This window comes from Mastacembelus armatus, chromosome 21 (assembly GCF_900324485.2).
Source record: "Mastacembelus armatus chromosome 21, fMasArm1.2, whole genome shotgun sequence".
NCBI lineage: Eukaryota > Metazoa > Chordata > Actinopteri > Synbranchiformes > Mastacembelidae > Mastacembelus > Mastacembelus armatus.
Window position 1 is genome coordinate 22,713,105 of NC_046653.1, and position 17,738 is coordinate 22,730,842.

General features: G+C 42.0%; 3 protein-coding genes across 3 annotated transcripts; all 3 read right to left on the reverse strand.

Annotated features, from left to right (window-relative positions):
• Positions 1-2,936: 2,936 nt before the first annotated feature.
• On the reverse strand, positions 2,937-4,254 carry LOC113123784 (trace amine-associated receptor 13c-like). Its single transcript, XM_026296068.1, has 2 exons — positions 4,085-4,254; positions 2,937-3,756 (listed from the first exon to the last, which is right to left on the reverse strand). Exons 1-2 carry the CDS (start codon positions 4,252-4,254, stop codon positions 2,937-2,939), a joined length of 990 nt encoding a protein of 329 aa, XP_026151853.1.
• Positions 4,255-9,137: 4,883 nt separating this feature from the next.
• LOC113123761 (trace amine-associated receptor 13c-like) lies at positions 9,138-10,455 on the reverse strand. The gene is made up of 2 exons (XM_026296026.1): positions 10,286-10,455; positions 9,138-9,957 (listed from the first exon to the last, which is right to left on the reverse strand). Exons 1-2 carry the CDS (start codon positions 10,453-10,455, stop codon positions 9,138-9,140), a joined length of 990 nt encoding a protein of 329 aa, XP_026151811.1.
• Positions 10,456-15,981: 5,526 nt separating this feature from the next.
• On the reverse strand, positions 15,982-17,297 carry LOC113123762 (trace amine-associated receptor 13c-like). Its single transcript, XM_026296027.1, has 2 exons — positions 17,128-17,297; positions 15,982-16,801 (listed from the first exon to the last, which is right to left on the reverse strand). Exons 1-2 carry the CDS (start codon positions 17,295-17,297, stop codon positions 15,982-15,984), a joined length of 990 nt encoding a protein of 329 aa, XP_026151812.1.
• Between the last annotated feature and the right edge of the window lie 441 nt (positions 17,298-17,738).

Sequence of the window (17,738 nt, forward strand, 5' to 3'; positions counted from 1 at the left end):
GTGGAAAAGAAGTGAAGAGACGTGTGTAAGCAGGTTGGAACGGGTGGAGGAAAGTGTCAGGTGTGATGTGTGACAAAAGAGTGTCAGCAAGAATGAAAGGAAAGGTGGACAAGACAGTGGTGAGACCAGCAATGTTGTCTGGTTTAGAGACAGGGGCACTGAGAAAAAGACAGGAGGCAGAGCTGGAGGTAGCAGAGCTGAAGATGTTGAGGTTCTCTCTGGGAGTGACGAGGATGGATACGATCAGGAATGAGGACATCAGAGGGACAGCTCATGTTAGATGTTTTGGAGAAAAAGCCAGGGAAGCCAGATTGAGATGGTTTGGGCATGTTCAGAGGAGGGACATTGGAAAAAGGATGCTGAGGTTAGAGCTGCCAGGAAGGAGGCCTAGAGGAAGACCAAAGGGGAGGTTCTTGGATGTAGTGAAGGAGGACATGAGGATAGTTGGTGTGGGTGAGGAGGATACAGAGGATAGGGTTAAATGGAGGCAGATGATTCGCTGTGGCAACCCCTGAAGGGAGCAGCTAAAAGGAGAAGAAGAAGATTAGGAACTGAAATGTTGATGGAGTCTAACACTTACCCTGAGTCACAAAATATGTGTGCTCGTGTCTTTAAAAAATGCTAGTATTGGTATTAGAGGTTCCTTAGAGTGAAAAGGGGGAGAAAACTTGCTTTTGCTCTAAAAGATGGTTGGTCCTTTGTTTTCATTATTTTATGTTTTAAGTCCCTCCCTCTCGGGAAAATAGGAGAGGTGAGTGCTCAATAGAAGATGAGAAAAAAGGGAGAAGAGAGGGGGAGAGAGAGAGCTGTTGGGGAAAAAAAAATCTTAACGGACAGTTGGGAGAGACCCAGGAAATTGATGGATAGACCATCGAATATATACTCGTAAATTGAATGCTGGTACGTCCTTCGTGAGTAGGTAAAGCTGAAGCAGGTTGTCCTTTGAGTCATATTCAAGTTTAATTCACAGAAAGAAAGAAAAAGGGATACAGTCTTTGTGAGTTCGGCACTTACCGAACCTGAGGGAAACCAGATAGCGCCTCAGATCACTGTGTGGTCTGGAGTTCCTCTGGCGTTGGACCGTGACCCACGTTGGGTGCTAGGGGCTGCGTGGGGCGAGGATCGGCAAGAGACTTACCACGGTGTTTTCGCATCCAGTTCACAGTAAACTAACTCAGGTACTTTGGTTTGTTTTATTTTACACTCAGGAGAGTGAAAAGACCATTTTCTGTTTTCCTGGCCACTACGTTCCCAAGCCACGATTCAGGCTCAGAGGTCGACCAATATGGGGTTTCTCTGGCCGCTGCCGATATTTAGAAATCAGGGCAGCTGATTGCCGATATATGATGCCGATTCTTTTGGCCGATTTTAATTTCCCCCCTTCGTCTCTTTCCTGTGTGTGTCGGACGCACAGACATTTATTGAGGAAAGTTATCCTGAGTGTTTTAGTGAGAATATTTGTCTGAATTGCACGTGTTTCTACTTTCAGATTTGTTGCACACATGATAAACATGGTCAGCATCAATTCTAATACGCTACAATGTATTTACATGTTCGAAACGAATGGTTTTCCCCTGCCATCATTAGATGAAGCCGTTTGTGGAAACAGGGCACGGCTCCAGTGTGTGTGTTGCTCCGTCTCTCATGCAGAAGGAGAGAAACTCTCTGGTACAGAAAAAATGAATAACATATGAGTTTATCCATACAATGCATGCTACAATAATAATTTAGCCGCTGGGCTTGTTAGCATGTTTTGGTACCTATGCCTACAGCCTAAACTACAGCTCGCTAACAATACAGACCCAAAAGTTACTCGCAGTCGCTCTCTAAAAGTAGCTTCATATTTAACTAATGAAATGTATAAGGCTAAATTAAAAAAGAAAAGGTAAGTACTTTCTTACTGTTTTTGGACGCTTGTCAGCTGATGAGAACATCAGCTCAGTGAACACCGGTGGTAACAGCCTGCTTGTCGCAAGAGGGGTCCTCACGTGTTTCACAACAACGCTTAGCTGGTCGCAGATGTGCCTGCCTATAAATCAGCCTAATGTGCAGTGATGTGGGCCGATTCAGATTATTTAAAATGTGTAAAAAAAAACGGCCGATTAATCAGGGTTTTTTTGTGTGTGTGTTGGCCCACAGTGTGTAATTCATTTAATTCAGCGTGTTTCAGACCTATGAGTATTTATGGTAATACTTTGACACCCAAAGTGAGTTACTGGGTATGTTTAATTGTAAATGGGTTTGTTTGCTCAAGTAACTGAAATTGTATTTTACACAGAGGTCAATTAAGTAGTTCGGACATTTGTGAAATTTCCACTTGAAAGTCAAAGATTGAGAGCATCTGGATTGTGTGAATGATTAGGAACTTGAAATTTCAGTTATTTCTATTAAAATGTCGTTTAGTTGAATTTTGTATATTTTCTTCAATATATTCATTGGACAGAATTTAGCCTTGACCTGTGAACCTGTGAATGTAGGTTATCCTGAGTAAATGTTTACAAGAGAAGTACCTCATTCAGTGACATCAGGGGGGCCTTAATACACCATCTCTTAGACATTAGTTCATTGAACCTGGTTCTGCTCCCTACTAATCTGCTATAAAAGGTAAGGGGGTGCTAAACATAAATCATACAGTTAAAAAACAATAACAGGTTTTGATCCTGTTGCTTAATAAACACATATAACATTTATCTCTTACTGAGACAAAATGTAAAGACCAATTCAGACCTAGACTTGACTGATACTGTCACCCTTACTGATTTCTTCATATGTTCAAGACTTTATCAATACCTGATTCCATTTTATTGCAGTTAATAAAAAACAATAAGAATTCACATGTAGTCATTTTGAATGAACAAAATATTGTTAATAATGTAAAGCCAGTGTGTTGCAAAATTTTCCATCCCACAGAAATAATTTCACTCACTATATCATTTCTACAGTATGTTGGTGTCACTGGAGTGAGGCTGCAGTATCTGAAGTGTAACAATGTGTTTGATACATTTTCTGAACCAGGGGTAAAAAAAGGCATAGATGATGGGGTTTAGAGAGGAGTTACAGTACAACAGCCATATTTGAATGGCTGCAGATGAAGCAGCTATTGAACTGCTCTCAGCTGCAACTGTGAAACAATAATATGGACTGGAACACAAAAGAAACACAACAACTACAACACCAAGGGTCCTGGCTGCTTTTATCTCAGATTTCTGAACTTTGACAGCCTCTGAACGCTGGACTGTGACAGCTGTAATGTGGGAACGCATTGCACGAGCCTGAGACACAGCCACCACGAACACCCTGATGTACAAAACTATGATGACAGTAATGGGAGCAAAAAAGGTGACAACAAGGTCAACAGCTCCTTCAACATAGTTAACTATGACAACACACTCTCCATAACAGGAATTATATCTGTCTGGTTGCATGAGAAAGTCTCTCAATATCCAGCTGCTGTGCACAGCAGATAATATCCAACACAGGAAAATGCAGAGTTTGACTCTTTTCAGAGTGACTCTAGTGGAGTAAAACATTGGGTCACAAATGGCTATATAGCGGTCAATTGCTATGAGCACCATGTTTCCGACTGAAACACTGATAATGTGAAAACTTAGAAATGAACTCACAGCAAAAACCACATCACCCAGGGTCCAACAGCCTTTGTAGAGCAGGATTTCAACTGGCACCAGCAGGAAGCCCACAAGGAAGTCTGCAACAGCCAGAGAGAGGGTGAGAAGGTTGGTGGTGGTGTGGAGCTGCCTGAAATGAGAGATTATCCACACTGAATGCACTGAAGTTGCAATACTAGGAATATGAACAACATGCCTGAATACAGCACAGTGTTGCATAAGCATTTGTAAATAATCTGTTCAAACAAATCAAAGGCCTAAATATATTAATATTAACAACATTAGTTATGTGTCATAATGTTATTTTTTGTCATTTTCCATGTGGGAGATGTAACAATAGATTAAAGCAGTGATCTAAATGTCACATTCTGCTGCCTGGCCAAGGCCAACTTCAAGGAAAAAAACAACAACATTAACAAATAAACATTGTTAGGACATGCAGAGAAGTTTATCTCTGCCTGAAGTGGGAGATACAGATGATGACCAGCAGGTTAAGAACCACAGTGATGATAGTGACGAAGGACAGAAGAACATAAACCAGCATGGCCTCAGACTGAGGATGCATTGCCTTCCGGCAGGACGTGTTGAGTTGTGGAAAGCAGAGTTCAGTTTCTTCATGGTCCTTCATTATCAGACAGAGAGAGAGGAGAGTCTGCTGAGCTCTGACAGCTTTCCTGTCAAAGGGCGTTGTTCACAGTTAATTTATCCCCTTCTTTTTCCCCTCCCATGCACAGTTTCCATCTATTCAGATGGCCAAAGCCAGACACGTCATACTCTCCTGTTGCTGAATGTACTTTGGAAAAGTGGAATATAAACTCTTAAAACAATAAAATAACTATATGATGCATTTTGCTTTTTGTTTATCTCTTCTATTTGGTATGGGATGCAGCAAACCAAACACCACTAAGCTTCTTAGATGTTCAGAGAGTTAATGGCATGAAAAATAAAAAAGTTGTATATTGTAAATCTACCTTTAGAGTGTACAAGGGAGATGGCTCCATTTACATTAGCTCCTTTTTATAAACACATTTATAAACTCATAATGTAAATCATCTGCACTACATGGTGCAATCAAACATTTAAATAGTGTAATGAACAAAGTAATATTCACAGCATGTGTGTTTATGATCCTGTTACATGATATGCTGCATTTGAAGACATAAAACTAGATTCATGAAGATGATTTATACCATCAGGGGCTGATTCATGTAACAGAATATTAGTAACATCCAGTCATTTTTAGTTTTTTAATTACATGTAGTTGTTTCTACTTCGACACCTTTTGTGCTTGTTCACTTTTATCTTTCCCAATTTCCACCTGATTCTGCTGCATCTTTTAAGTCCTACAAATATTGCATGTTCCAGATGTTCACATTAATTTCAAACTAGAGACAATAATCACCTTTTTACCTTTCTCTCTGTTTTCCCTGTCATTTATCATTAAATATTCTTGTGCTGATGTAACTAATAAATTTGAGGTTTTAAAGCTGCCAGACAGCTGCTGTCTAATGAAAGTAGAAAGTGTCTGTTACACATAACATCTTTATGATTTTAAAAACATGGCCCAGGGAAAGAAGAAAATAGCAACAATCCTGACTAGGCATTGGTTTTTAAACACAAAACACATCTGAAAATGTATGAAATGTTGAAAAACATTGAGCTAATGAGATCATGGACAATCAGGTTTCATATTAGTGTGTGTCTTCCTGCCTTAGCCAATGGTTTTATCATTTCTTACAGGCCTGTGCTGTAGCAGAGCAGCCAAAAACACCACATACATTAAACATGAAGAACTCATGCTTCGAGGCCTAAATTTTCCTCCAAAGACTGAAATCAGTTCAGCCTGAGAGCAGGTCAAAACCTCAATTATATACAGTTAGGTATACCTTAGTTATAAGGTTTTGACAGTGATACTTCATATAGTTGCTGTATGGGCTGTTAAGGTATTAAATATATTTGTCAGTGTGTAATGTAGAAATATAGCTCCCTGATGAAATTTGATAACCAAATGTTTAACAGAGTACAGTATTAATAAATGTAAATCAATCAATTTAATGTATATGTAACCCACTGGAATATAATTTTAGGATGTAGGAAGTTATGTTGGTTCATTTATCGCTTGTTTATTTTAGTCTCTCATTACGAGCTGAAATGTTGATGGATTCTAACACTTTATATCCTGAGTCACAAAATATTTGGGCTTGTGACTTTAAAAAATGCTAGTATTGGTATTAGAGGTTCCTTGGAGTGAAAAGGGGGTGAAAACTTGCTTTTGCTCTAAGAGTTAGGTTGGTCCTTTATTTTCCAAGGGAAACAAGATAGCGCCTCAGATTACCGTGAGGTCTGGGGTCCCTCTGGCGGCGTTGGACCGTGACCCACGTCGGCTGCTAAGGGCTGCGCAGGACAAGGATCGGCAAGAGACCTACCACAGTGATTTCGCATCCAGTTCACTCTAAAGTAACTCAGGTACTCTGGTTTGTTTTATTTCACATTCAGGAAAATGCAGAGGCCATTTTCTGTTTTCTTGGTAGGACATCGTGACTATGTAGTTCCACCCAGAGGGGAAGTATATGCGGTCTGTCTGATGGAGACTGACAAGCCTCTGAGAGCGGAGATCTTTGTTGTAGACATAGCTGAGGAGGACAGTCTTCCAGCTGGAACATTCATAACCCCTTTAGTACTTCCCTCGTCAGCAGTAGATGGAAAAAATATCCAAGTCCTGGTTCATAATGAAACATCTAAGAATATTGCTATTCCTGCAGGAATAGTAGTCGCACAGGTGTATCCCACAGACAGTGGCAGTGCCTTCTGGAGCTAACAACTGCACCAAAGTAATAGACCCAATGTTGTTTGATTTCGGCGAGTCATCTATTCCTGAGGTCTGGGAACGGAGACTGCGTCAGAAGTTGTCTGCCAGAGGAGATGTGTTTTCCACCAATGAGTGGGATGTTGGATTAGCAAGCAGGGTTGAGCATAAAATTCGGCTACGAGATGACAAGCCGTTCAGAGACCGCTCCAGACGCATCACACTGGCTGATATTGAGGACGTACACATCACATTAAAGAGCTGTTAACAGCTGGAATCATTAAGGAGTCGAGAAGTACGTATGTATCGCCCATTGTGGTTGCCTGGAAGAAGAGTGGGGCCATAAGGATGTGCACTGACTACTGTACTCTCAAACAATCCCTGATCAGTACACCACACCACGGATCGATGATGCACTGAGCTGCTTAGTGGGAAGCAAACGGTTTTCCATACTGGATCTTCACAGTGGATACTATCAGAATGCCATGGCGAAGGAGGATAAGGAAAACAACGCATTCATCTGTCCTTTGGGATTCTTCCAGTTTGAGCTCCAGCCACAAGGAATCACTGGAGCTCCAGCCACTTTCCATTGGTTAATGGAGAAAGTCGTTGGTGACATGCACCTCCTCCAAATAATAATCTACCTCAATGACATCAATGTGTTCGGACGCACACTCGAAGAACATGGAGAGACTACTGAAAGTACTAGACCGTCTACGAGTGTGGGGTCTGAAAGTCTCGATTGAAAAGTGCTAGTTTTGTCAATCTCAAGTTCATTATGTGGGACATATTGTGTCAGCTGCTGGAGGATCACTGAACCCTGCCAAGATTCAAGCAGTAACTCACTGGAAGAGGCCCACCGACCTGAAGTCACTGAGGTCGTTTATGGGGTTTGGTGGGTTTTACCAGCGATTCATAAAAGACTACTCAGCCATTGTAAGACCATTGACTTAGCTCACCAAAGGTTACCTACCAACGTCTGGTCAGAACAGAAAGGCAGTAGATGTTAAAAAATATTATAAAGAGCCCGTGCCATTTGGAGAACGTTGGGATGACAACTGTACAGATGCTTTCCGTAAAATCATTTACTGTCTCACCCATGCTCCAGTACTCTCTTTGCTGTTCCCACCAAACCTCATGTCCTACATGTTGATGCCAGTCTGAGTGGACTGGGGACTGTCCTAAATCAAGAACACCCGAATGGTTTAAGACCCATGGCTTATGCCAGCCGCAATCTGAGCGCCTCCGAGCAGCGTTACCCCATTCATCAGCTGGAGTTTCTGGCACTTAAATGGGATGTGGTAGACAAGTTCCACGACTACCTGTATGGTGCCCAGTTTGTAGTCAAAACAGACAACAATCCACTTACCTATGTGTTGTCCAGTGCCAAGCTAAGTGCGACGGGCCATCGTTGGTTAGCAGCATTTGCTATGTACAACTTCAGTTTGCAGTACAAGTCAGAAAGTTGCAACATCAATGCGGATGTGTCTCGTTACCCATGTGAGTCAGCTGGCTGTGCAGAATGGAGAGAAATTCCAAAGTCAGGTGTAGAAGCCACCTGAGCTCTCTAAAAGTAGCTTCATATTTAACTAATGAAATGTATAAAGCTAAATTAAAAACAACAGGTAAGTTCTTTCTTACCGTTTTTGGACACTTTTCATCAGATGAGAACATCAGCTCAGTGAACACCGGTGGTAACAGCCTGCTTGTCGCAAGAGGGGTCCTCACGTGTTCCACAACAACGCTTAGCTGGTTGCAGATGTGCCTGCCTATAAATCAGCCTAATGTGCAGTGATGTGGGCCGATTCAGATGAATTAAAATGTGTAAAAAAACGGCCGATTAATCAGGGTTTTGTTGTGTGTTGGGCCACAGTGTGTAATTCAGCGCGTTTCAGACCTATGAGTATTTATGGTAATACTTTGACACCCAAAGTGAGTTACTGGGTATGTTTAATTGTAAATGGGTTTGTTTGTTCAAGTAACTGAAATTGTATTTTACACAGAGGTCACTTAAGTAGTTCGGACATTTGTGAAATTTCCACTTGAAGGTCAAATGGTACCAAGATTGAGACCATCTGGATTGTGTGAATGATTAGGAACTTGTAATTTCAGTTATTTCTATTAAAATGTCGTTTAGTTGAATTTTGTATATTTTCTTCAATATATTCATTGGACAGAATTTAGCCTTGACCTGTGAACCTGTGAATGTAGGTTATCCTGAGTAAATGTTTACAAGAGAAGTACCTCATTCAGTGACATCAGGGGGGCCTTAATACACCATCTCTTAGACATTAGTTCATTGAACCTGGTTCTGCTCCCTACTAATCTGCTATAAAAGGCAGGGGGTGCTAGATATATAAACATAAATCATACAGTTAAAAAACAATAACAGGTTTAGATCCTGCTGCTTAATCAACACATATAACATTTATATGTGTTGATTATATGTGTTGTAAAATTTACATTTTACAAAATGTAAAGACCAATTCAGACCTAGACTTGACTGATACTGTCACCCTTACTGATTTCTTCATATGTTCAGGACTTTATCAATACCTGATTTCATTTCATTGCAGTTAATAAAAAACAATAAGAGAATTCACATGTAGTCACTTTTGAATGAACAAAATATTGTTAATGATGTAAAGCCAGTGTGTTGCAAAATTTTCCATCCCACAGAAATAATTTCATTCACTCTATCATTGCTACAGTATGTTGGTGTCACAGGAGTGAGGCTGCAGTATCTGAAGTGTAACAATGTGTTTGATACATTTTCTGAACCAGGGGTAAAAAAAGGCATAGATGATGGGGTTTAGAGAGGAGTTACAGTACAACAGCCATATTTGAATGGCTGTAGATGAAGCAGCTATTGAATTGTTCTCACCTGCAACTGTGAAACAATAATATGGACTGGAACACAAAAGAAACACAACAATTACAACACCAAGGGTCCTGGCTGCTTTTATCTCAGATTTCTGAACTTTGACAGCCTCTGAACGCTGGACTGTGACAGCTGTAATGTGGGAACGCATTGCACGAGCCTGAGACACAGCCACCACAAACACCCTGATGTACAAAACTATGATGACAGTAATGGGAGCAAAAAAGCTGATAACAAGGTCAACAACTCCTTCAACATAGTTAACTATGACAACACACTCTCCATAACAGGAATTATATCTGTCTGGTTGCATGAGAAAGTCTCTCAATATCCAGATACTCTGCACAGCAGCTAATATCCAACACAGGAAAATGCAGAGTTTGACTCTTTTCAGAGTGACTCTAGTGGAGTAAAACATTGGGTCACAAATGGCTATATAGCGGTCAATTGCTATGAGCACCATGTTTCCGACTGAAGCATTGATAATGTGAGAACCTAGAAAGAACTTCACTGCACAAATAAAGTCACCCAGGGTCCAACAGCCTTTGTAGAGCAGGATTTCAACTGGCATCTGCAGGAAGCCCATAAGGAAGTCTGCAACAGCCAGAGAGAGGATGAGAAGGTTGGTGGTGGTGTGGAGCTGCCTGAAATGAGAGATTATCCACACTGAATGCACTGAAGTTGCAATACTAGGAGTATGAACAACATGCCTGAATACAGCACAGTGTTGCATAAGCATTTGTAAATAATCTGTTCACACAAATCAAAGGCCTAAATATATTAATATTAACAACATTAGTTATGTGTCATAATGTTATTTTTTGTCATTTTCCATGTGGGAGATGTAACAATAGATTAAAGCAGTGATCTAAATGTCACATTCTGCTGCCTGGCCAAGGCCAACTTCAAGGAAAAAAACAACAACATTAACAAATAAACATAGTTAGGACACGCAGAGAAGTTTATCTCTGCCTGAAGTGGGAGATACAGATGATGACCAGCAGGTTAAGAACCACAGTGATGATAGTGACGAATGACAGCAGAACATAAACCAGCATGGTCTCAGACTGAGGACGCATTGCCTTCCGGCAGGACGTGTTGAGTTGTGGAAAGCAGAGTTCAGCTTCTTCATGGTCCTCCATTATCAGACAGAGAGAGAGGAGAGTCTGCTGAGCTCTGACAGCTTTCCTGTCAAAGGGCGTTGTTGCACAGTTAATTTATCCCCTTCTTTTTCCCCTCCCATGCACAGTTTCCATCTATTCAGAAGGCCAAAGCCAGGCACGTCATAGTCTCCTGTTGCTGAATGCACTTTGGATATGTAGAATATAAACCATCCATCCATCTTCTATAGATGCTTATTCCTTACCCAGGGTCACAGGGATCTGCTGGAGCCTATCCCAGCTCTCTTTGGGTGAAAGGCAGGGGTACACCCTGGACAGGTCACCAGTCCATCACAGGGCCACATAGAGACAAACAACATCACACACTCACTCCTATGGGCAATTTAGAGTCACCAATCAACCTGACATACATGTTTTTGGACTGTGGGAGGAAACCAGAGTAGCTGGAGAAAACCCTCACAAGCACAGGGAGAACATTCATCTATGTATATATGCATATATGTAACCCACTGGAATATAATTCTAGGATCTAGGAGGTTATGTTGGTTCATTTATCGCTTGTGTATTTTAATCTCTCATTAGGAGCTGAAATGTTAATGCAACCATCGGGGGGCACAATCCAGTGTCTTCATGTGCCGGTCCCAAGTCCGGCTAAATGCAGAGGGTTTTGTCAGGAAAGGCATTCGACGTAAAATTTGGTGCTGTTGACGTACAGGGTGGAACTTGGACTACTGTTGGTCGAAGAAGGAGAGGAGGAAGGCGTGTTCATAGGCAAAGAGAGAAGAGTAAGGGCAGGAGTAGAACTCAGAGTAGGGACTTTGAACGTAAGGACTTTCTCCGGGAAAACTAGAGAGTTGGCTGATATGATGGAGAGAAGAAAGGCGGATATCTTGCGTGTTCAGGAGATCAGGTGGAACGGTAGCAAGGCCTATAGATTAGGAGCAGGAGTCAAGCTATTTTATCATGGTGTGGATGGAAAGAGGAATGGAGTAGGAGTTATCCTGAAGGAGGATTTTGCTAGGAATGTTCTGGAGGTGAAGAGAGTGTCAGATAGGATGATGAGTCTGAAGCTGGAAGTTGAAGGTGTGATGTTGAATGTTGTCAGTGGCTATGCCCCACAGGTAGGATGTGAGTTAGAAGAGAAGGAGAAATTCTGGAGGGAGATGGATGATGTGATCCAGGGTATCCCTAGTGGTGAGAGTGTGGTGATTGGGGCAGACTTCAACAGACATGTTGGTGAAGGAAACGAGGAAATGATGGGTAAGTTTGCTATGCAGGACAGGAATGCAGGGGGACAGATGGTGGTAGACTTCGCAAAAAAGGATGGAAAGGGCTGTAGTGAACACATTTTTCCAGAAGGAGGGAGGAGCATAGGGTGACATATAAGAGTGGAGGCAGGAGCACACAAGTTGATTACATCTTGTGCAAACATTCCAACCTGAAAGAGATCAGTGACTGCAAAGTAGTGGCTGGGGAGAGTGTAGCCAGACAGCATAGGATGGTGGTGTGTAGGATGACTCTGGTGGTGTGGATGATGAAGAGGACAAGGGCAGAGCAGAGGACCAAGTGGTAGAAGTTGAAAAAGGAAGAGTGTTGTGTGGCTTTCAGGGAGGAGCTGAAACAGGCTCTGGGAGGTTCTTCCAGATGACTGGACAGCTACAGCTGAAGTGATCAAGGAGACAGGTAGGAGGGTACTTGGTGTGTCATCTGGAAAGGGAAAGCAGATAAGGAGACTTGGTGGTGGAATGAGGAAGTTCGGGAGTGTGTTAAGAGGAAAAGGTTAGCTAAGAAGAAGTGGGACACAGAGGACAGGAGAGAACAGACAGGAGTACAGGGAGATGCAGCATAAGGTGAAGGTAGAGGTGGCAAAGGCCAAACAAATGGCATATGAGGATTTGTATGATAGGTTGGACTCTAAGGAGGGAGAGGTGGATTTGTACAGGTTGGCGAGGCAGAGAGAGATGGGAAGGATGTGCAGCAGGTTAGTGTGATCAAGGACAGGGATGGAAATGTGTTGACAGGTTCCACAAGTGTGATGGAAAGATGGAAGGAATACTTTGAAGAGTTGATGAATGAAGAAAATGTTAGACAGCAAAGAAACTGTTGTGGAGCAGGTAGTAGCAAAGATCACTAAGGATGAAGTGAGGAAGACATTGAAGAGGATGAAGAGTGGAAAGGGAGTTGGTCCTGATGACATACCTGTGGAGGTATGGAAGTGTTTAGGAGAGGTGGCAGTAGAGTTTTTGACTGGGCTATTTAACAAGATCTTGGAGAGTGAGAAGATTCCTGAGGAATGGAGGAGAAGTGTACTGGTGCCCATCTTTAAGAACAAGGGAGACGTGCAGAGTTGTGGAAACTACAGAGGAATAAAGCTGATGAGTAACACAATGATGTTATGGGAAAGAGTAGTGGAATGAGTACATCAGAGGGACAGCTCATGTTAGATGTTTTGGAGAAAAAGCCAGGGAAGCCAGATTGAGATGGTTTGGGCATGTTCAGAGGAGGGACATTGGAAAAAGGATGCTGAGGTTAGAGCTGCCAGGAAGGAGGCCTAAAGTAAGACCAAAGGGGAGGTTCTTGGATGTAGTGAAGGAGGACATGAGGATAGTTGGTGTGGGTGAGGAGGATACAGAGGATAGGGTTAAATGGAGGCAGATGATTTGCTGTGGCGACCCCTGAAGGGAGCAGCTAAAAGGAGAAGAAGAAGATTAGGAACTGAAATGTTGATGGAGTCTAACACTTACCCTGAGTCACAAAATATGTGTGCTCGTGTCTTTAAAAAATGCTAGTATTGGTATTAGAGGTTCCTTAGAGTGAAAAGGGGGAGAAAACTTGCTTTTGCTCTAAAAGATGGTTGGTCCTTTGTTTTCATTATTTTATGTTTTAAGTCCCTCCCTCTCGGGAAAATAGGAGAGGTGAGTGTTCAATAGAAGATGAGAAAAAAGGGAGAAGAGAGGGGGAGAGAGAGAGCTGTTGGGGAAAAAAAAATCTTAACGGACAGTTGGGAGAGACCCAGGAAATTGATGGATAGACCATCGAATATATACTCGTAAATTGAATGCTGGTACGTCCTTCGTGAGTAGGTAAAGCTGAAGCAGGCTGTCCGTCGAGTCATATTCAAGTTTAATTCACAGAAAGAAAGAAAAAGGGATACAGTCTTTGTGAGTTTCGGCACTTACCGAACCTGAGGGAAACCAGATAGCGCCTCAGATCACTGTGTGGTCTGGAGTTCCTCTGGCGTTGGACCGTGACCCACGTTGGGTGCTAGGGGCTGCGTGGGGCGAGGATCGGCAAGAGACTTACCACGGTGTTTTCGCATCCAGTTCACAGTAAACTAACTCAGGTACTTTGGTTTGTTTTATTTTACACTCAGGAGAGTGAAAAGACCATTTTCTGTTTTCCCGGCCACTACGTTCCCAAGCCACGATTCAGGCTCAGAGGTCGACCAATATGGGTTTTCTCTGGCCGCTGCCGATATTTAGAAATCAGGGCAGCTGATTGCCGATATATGATGCCGATTCTTTTGGCCGATTTTAATTTCCCCCCTTCGTCTCTTTCCTGTGTGTGTCGGACGCACAGACATTTATTGAGGAAAGTTATCCTGAGTGTTTTAGTGAGAATATTTGTCTGAATTGCACGTGTTTCTACTTTCAGATTTGTTGCACACATGATAAACATGGTCAGCATCAATTCTAATACGCTACAATGTATTTACATGTTCGAAACGAATGGTTTTCCCCTGCCATCATTAGATGAAGCCATTTGTGGAAACAGGGCACGGCTCCAGTGTGTGTGTTGCTCCGTCTCTCAATAATAATTTAGCCGCTGGGCTTGTTAGCATGTTTTGGTACCTATGCCTACAGCCTGAACCACAGCTCGCTAACAATACAGACCCAAAAGTTACTCGCAGTCGCTTTGTAAAAGTAGCTTCATATTTACCTAATGAAATGAATAAGGCTAAATTAAAAACGAAAGGTACGTACTTTTGTTGCGGAGACTTTATTACTGTTAGTTGGCTCGGTAATTGGTGTAATTGCGGAAGGTGCACCGGTTAGAATGAACATATGAACCCAGACAATGATGAGCCAGTGGAAACTTCAAAGGGGCTTTAATACAGAAGCGTAGGTGAGTGTGTGTGTGTGTGGTTCTGTAACAACACAAACAACCAATTAGTTACAGCTCACGTGTACAAATGGTACAAATAAACATGAGGAGTATCCCAAATATAATCCCAATAATAACTAAACAATAAGCGACACTCATAGATTAGCTAAACACATCGACCATCCCTCTCACAGTTAGCTTAGCTGCTAATCATATCCATGCTACAGAACGAAGGAAATATCGACATTCTATGAGGCCTACATAAATCATAATCACACTGTAATCATTATTAGAGCGGCAAACCAACCCACCTGTCTTATGGACGCACACTAGATACACACACAGTAAGCACTGAACTTAACATCCCACTGCTATTTATGCGTCAAACTCCATTTTCCTTAAAACTATTCAACAATCGGCCGCGCCCCTAGTGGCCGTTCTGTACATTGCAGTCTTGCCTTCAGCACAACTTTATTATCGTTTTTGGACGCTTTTCAGCAGATGAGAACATCAGCTCACTGAACACCGGTGGTAACAGCCTGCTTGTCGCAAGAGGGGTCCTCACATGTTTCACAACAACGCTTAGCTGGTCGCAGATGTGCCTGCCTATAAATCAGCCTAAGGTGCAGTGATGTGGGCCCACAGTGTGTAATTCAGCGTGTTTCAGACCTATGAGTATTTATGGTAATACTTTGACACCCAAAGTGAGTTACTGGGTATGTTTAATTGTAAATGGGTTTGTTTGCTCAAGTAACTGAAATTGTATTTTACACAGAGGTCAATTGAGTAGTTCGGACATTTGTGAAATTTCCACTTGGAGGTCAAAGATTGAGACCATCTGGATTGTGTGAATGATTAGGAACTTGTAATTTCAGTTATTTCTATTAAAATGTCGTTTAGTTGAATTTTGTATATTTTCTTCAATATATTCATTGGACAGAATTTAGCCTTGACCTGTGAACCTGTGAATGTAGGTTATCCTGAGTAAATGTTTACAAGAGAAGTACCTCATTCAGTGACATCAGGGGGGCCTTAATACACCATCTCTTAGACATTAGTTCATTGAACCTGGTTCTGCTCCCTATTAATCTGCTCTAAAAGGCAGGGGGTGCTAGATATATAAACATAAATCATACAGTTAAAAAACAATAACAGGTTTAGATCCTGCCGCTTAATAAACACATATAACATTTATCTCTTTCTGAGACAAAATGTAAAGACCAATTCAGACCTAGACTTGACTGATACTGTCACCCTTACTGATTTCTTCATATGTTCAGGACTTTATCAATACCTGATTTCATTTCATTGCAGTTAATAAAAAACAATAAGAGAATTCACATGTAATCACTTTTGAATGAACAAAATATTGTTAATGATGTAAAGCCAGTGTGTTGCAAAATTTTCCATCCCACAGAAATAATTTCATTCACTCTATCATTGCTACAATATGTTGGTGTCACAGGAGTGAGGCTGCAGTATCTGAAGTGTAACAATATGTTTGATACATTTTCTGAACCAGGGGTAAAAAAAGGCATAGATGATGGGGTTTAGAGAGGGGTTACAGTACAACAGCCATATTTGAATGGCTGCAGATGAAGCAGCTATTGAACTGCTCTCAGCTGCAACTGTGAAACAATAATATGGACTGGAACACAAAAGAAACACAACAACTACAACACCAAGGGTCCTGGCTGCTTTTATCTCAGATTTCTGAACTTTGACAGCCTCTGAACGCTGGACTGTGACAGCTGTAATGTGGGAACGCATTGCACGAGCCTGAGACACAGCCACCACGAACACCCTGATGTACAAAACTATGATGACAGTAATGGGAGCAAAAAAGGTGACAACAAGGTCAACAGCTCCTTCAACATAGTTAACTATGACAACACACTCTCCATAACAGGAATTATATCTGTCTGGTTGCATGAGAAAGTCTCTCAATATCCAGCTGGTGTGCACTGCAGCTAATATCCAACACAGGAAAATGCAGAGTTTGACTCTTTTCAGAGTGACTCTAGTGGAGTAAAACATTGGGTCACAAATGGCTATATAGCGGTCAATTGCTATGAGCACTATGTTTCCGACTGAAGCACTGATAATGTGAAAACCTAGAAAGAAATTCACAGCACAAATAAAGTCACCCAGGGTCCAACAGCCTTTGTAGAGCAGGATTTCAACTGGCATCTGCAGGAAGCCCACAAGGAAGTCTGCGACAGCCAAAGAGAGGATGAGAAGGTTGGTGGTGGTGTGGAGCTGCCTGAAATGAGAGATTATCCACACTGAATGCACTGAAGTTGCAATACTAGGAGTATGAACAACATGCCTGAATACAGCACAGTGTTGCATAAGCATTTGTAAATAATCTGTTCACACAAATCAAAGGCCTAAATATATTAATATTAACAACATTAGTTATGTGTCATAATGTTATTTTTGTCATTTTCCGTGTGGGAGATGTAACAATAGATTAAAGCAGTGATCTAAATGTCACATTCTGCTGCCTGGCCAAGGCCAACTTCAAGGAAAAAACAACAACATTAACAAATAAACATTGTTAGGACATGCAGAGAAGTTTATCTCTGCCTGAAGTGGGAGATAGAGATGATGACCAGCAGGTTAAGAACCACAGTGATGATAGTGACGAAGGACAGCAGAACATAAACCAGCATGGCCTCAGACTGAGGACGCATTGCCTTCCGGCAGGATGTGTTGAGTTTTGGAAAGCAGAGTTCAGCTTCTTCATGGTCCTCCATTATCAGAGAGAGAGGAGAGTCTGCTGAGCTCTGACAGCTTTCCTGTCAAAGGGCGTTGTTCACAGTTAATTTATCTCCTTCTTTTTCCCCTCCCATGCACAGTTTCCATCTATTCAGAAGGCCAAAGCCAGACACGTCATAGTCTCCTGTTGCTGAATGCACTTTGGATATCTAGAATATAAACCATCCATCCATTTTCTATAGATGCTTATTCCTTACCCAGGGTCACAGGGATCTGCTGGAGCGTATCCCAGCTCTCTTTGGGTGAAAGGCATGGGTACACCCTGGACAGGTTACCAGTCCATCACAGGGCCACATAGAGACAAACAAACACTCACACTCACTCCTATGGGCAATTTAGAGTCACCAATCAACCTGACGTACATGTTTTTGGACTGTGGGAGGAAACCAGAGTACCTAGAGAAAACCCACACAAGCACA

Coding starts and splice junctions, on each gene's coding strand:
- LOC113123784 (XM_026296068.1), bottom strand. CDS start 4,254: ATGAAGGACCATGAAGAAACTGAACTCTGCTTTCCACAACTCAACACG. Junction 3,757..4,084: donor ATCTGTATCTCCCACTTCAG/GCAGAGATAAAC, acceptor CTCTCATTTCAG/GCAGCTCCACACCACCACCA.
- LOC113123761 (XM_026296026.1), bottom strand. CDS start 10,455: ATGGAGGACCATGAAGAAGCTGAACTCTGCTTTCCACAACTCAACACG. Junction 9,958..10,285: donor ATCTGTATCTCCCACTTCAG/GCAGAGATAAAC, acceptor CTCTCATTTCAG/GCAGCTCCACACCACCACCA.
- LOC113123762 (XM_026296027.1), bottom strand. CDS start 17,297: ATGGAGGACCATGAAGAAGCTGAACTCTGCTTTCCAAAACTCAACACA. Junction 16,802..17,127: donor ATCTCTATCTCCCACTTCAG/GCAGAGATAAAC, acceptor CTCTCATTTCAG/GCAGCTCCACACCACCACCA.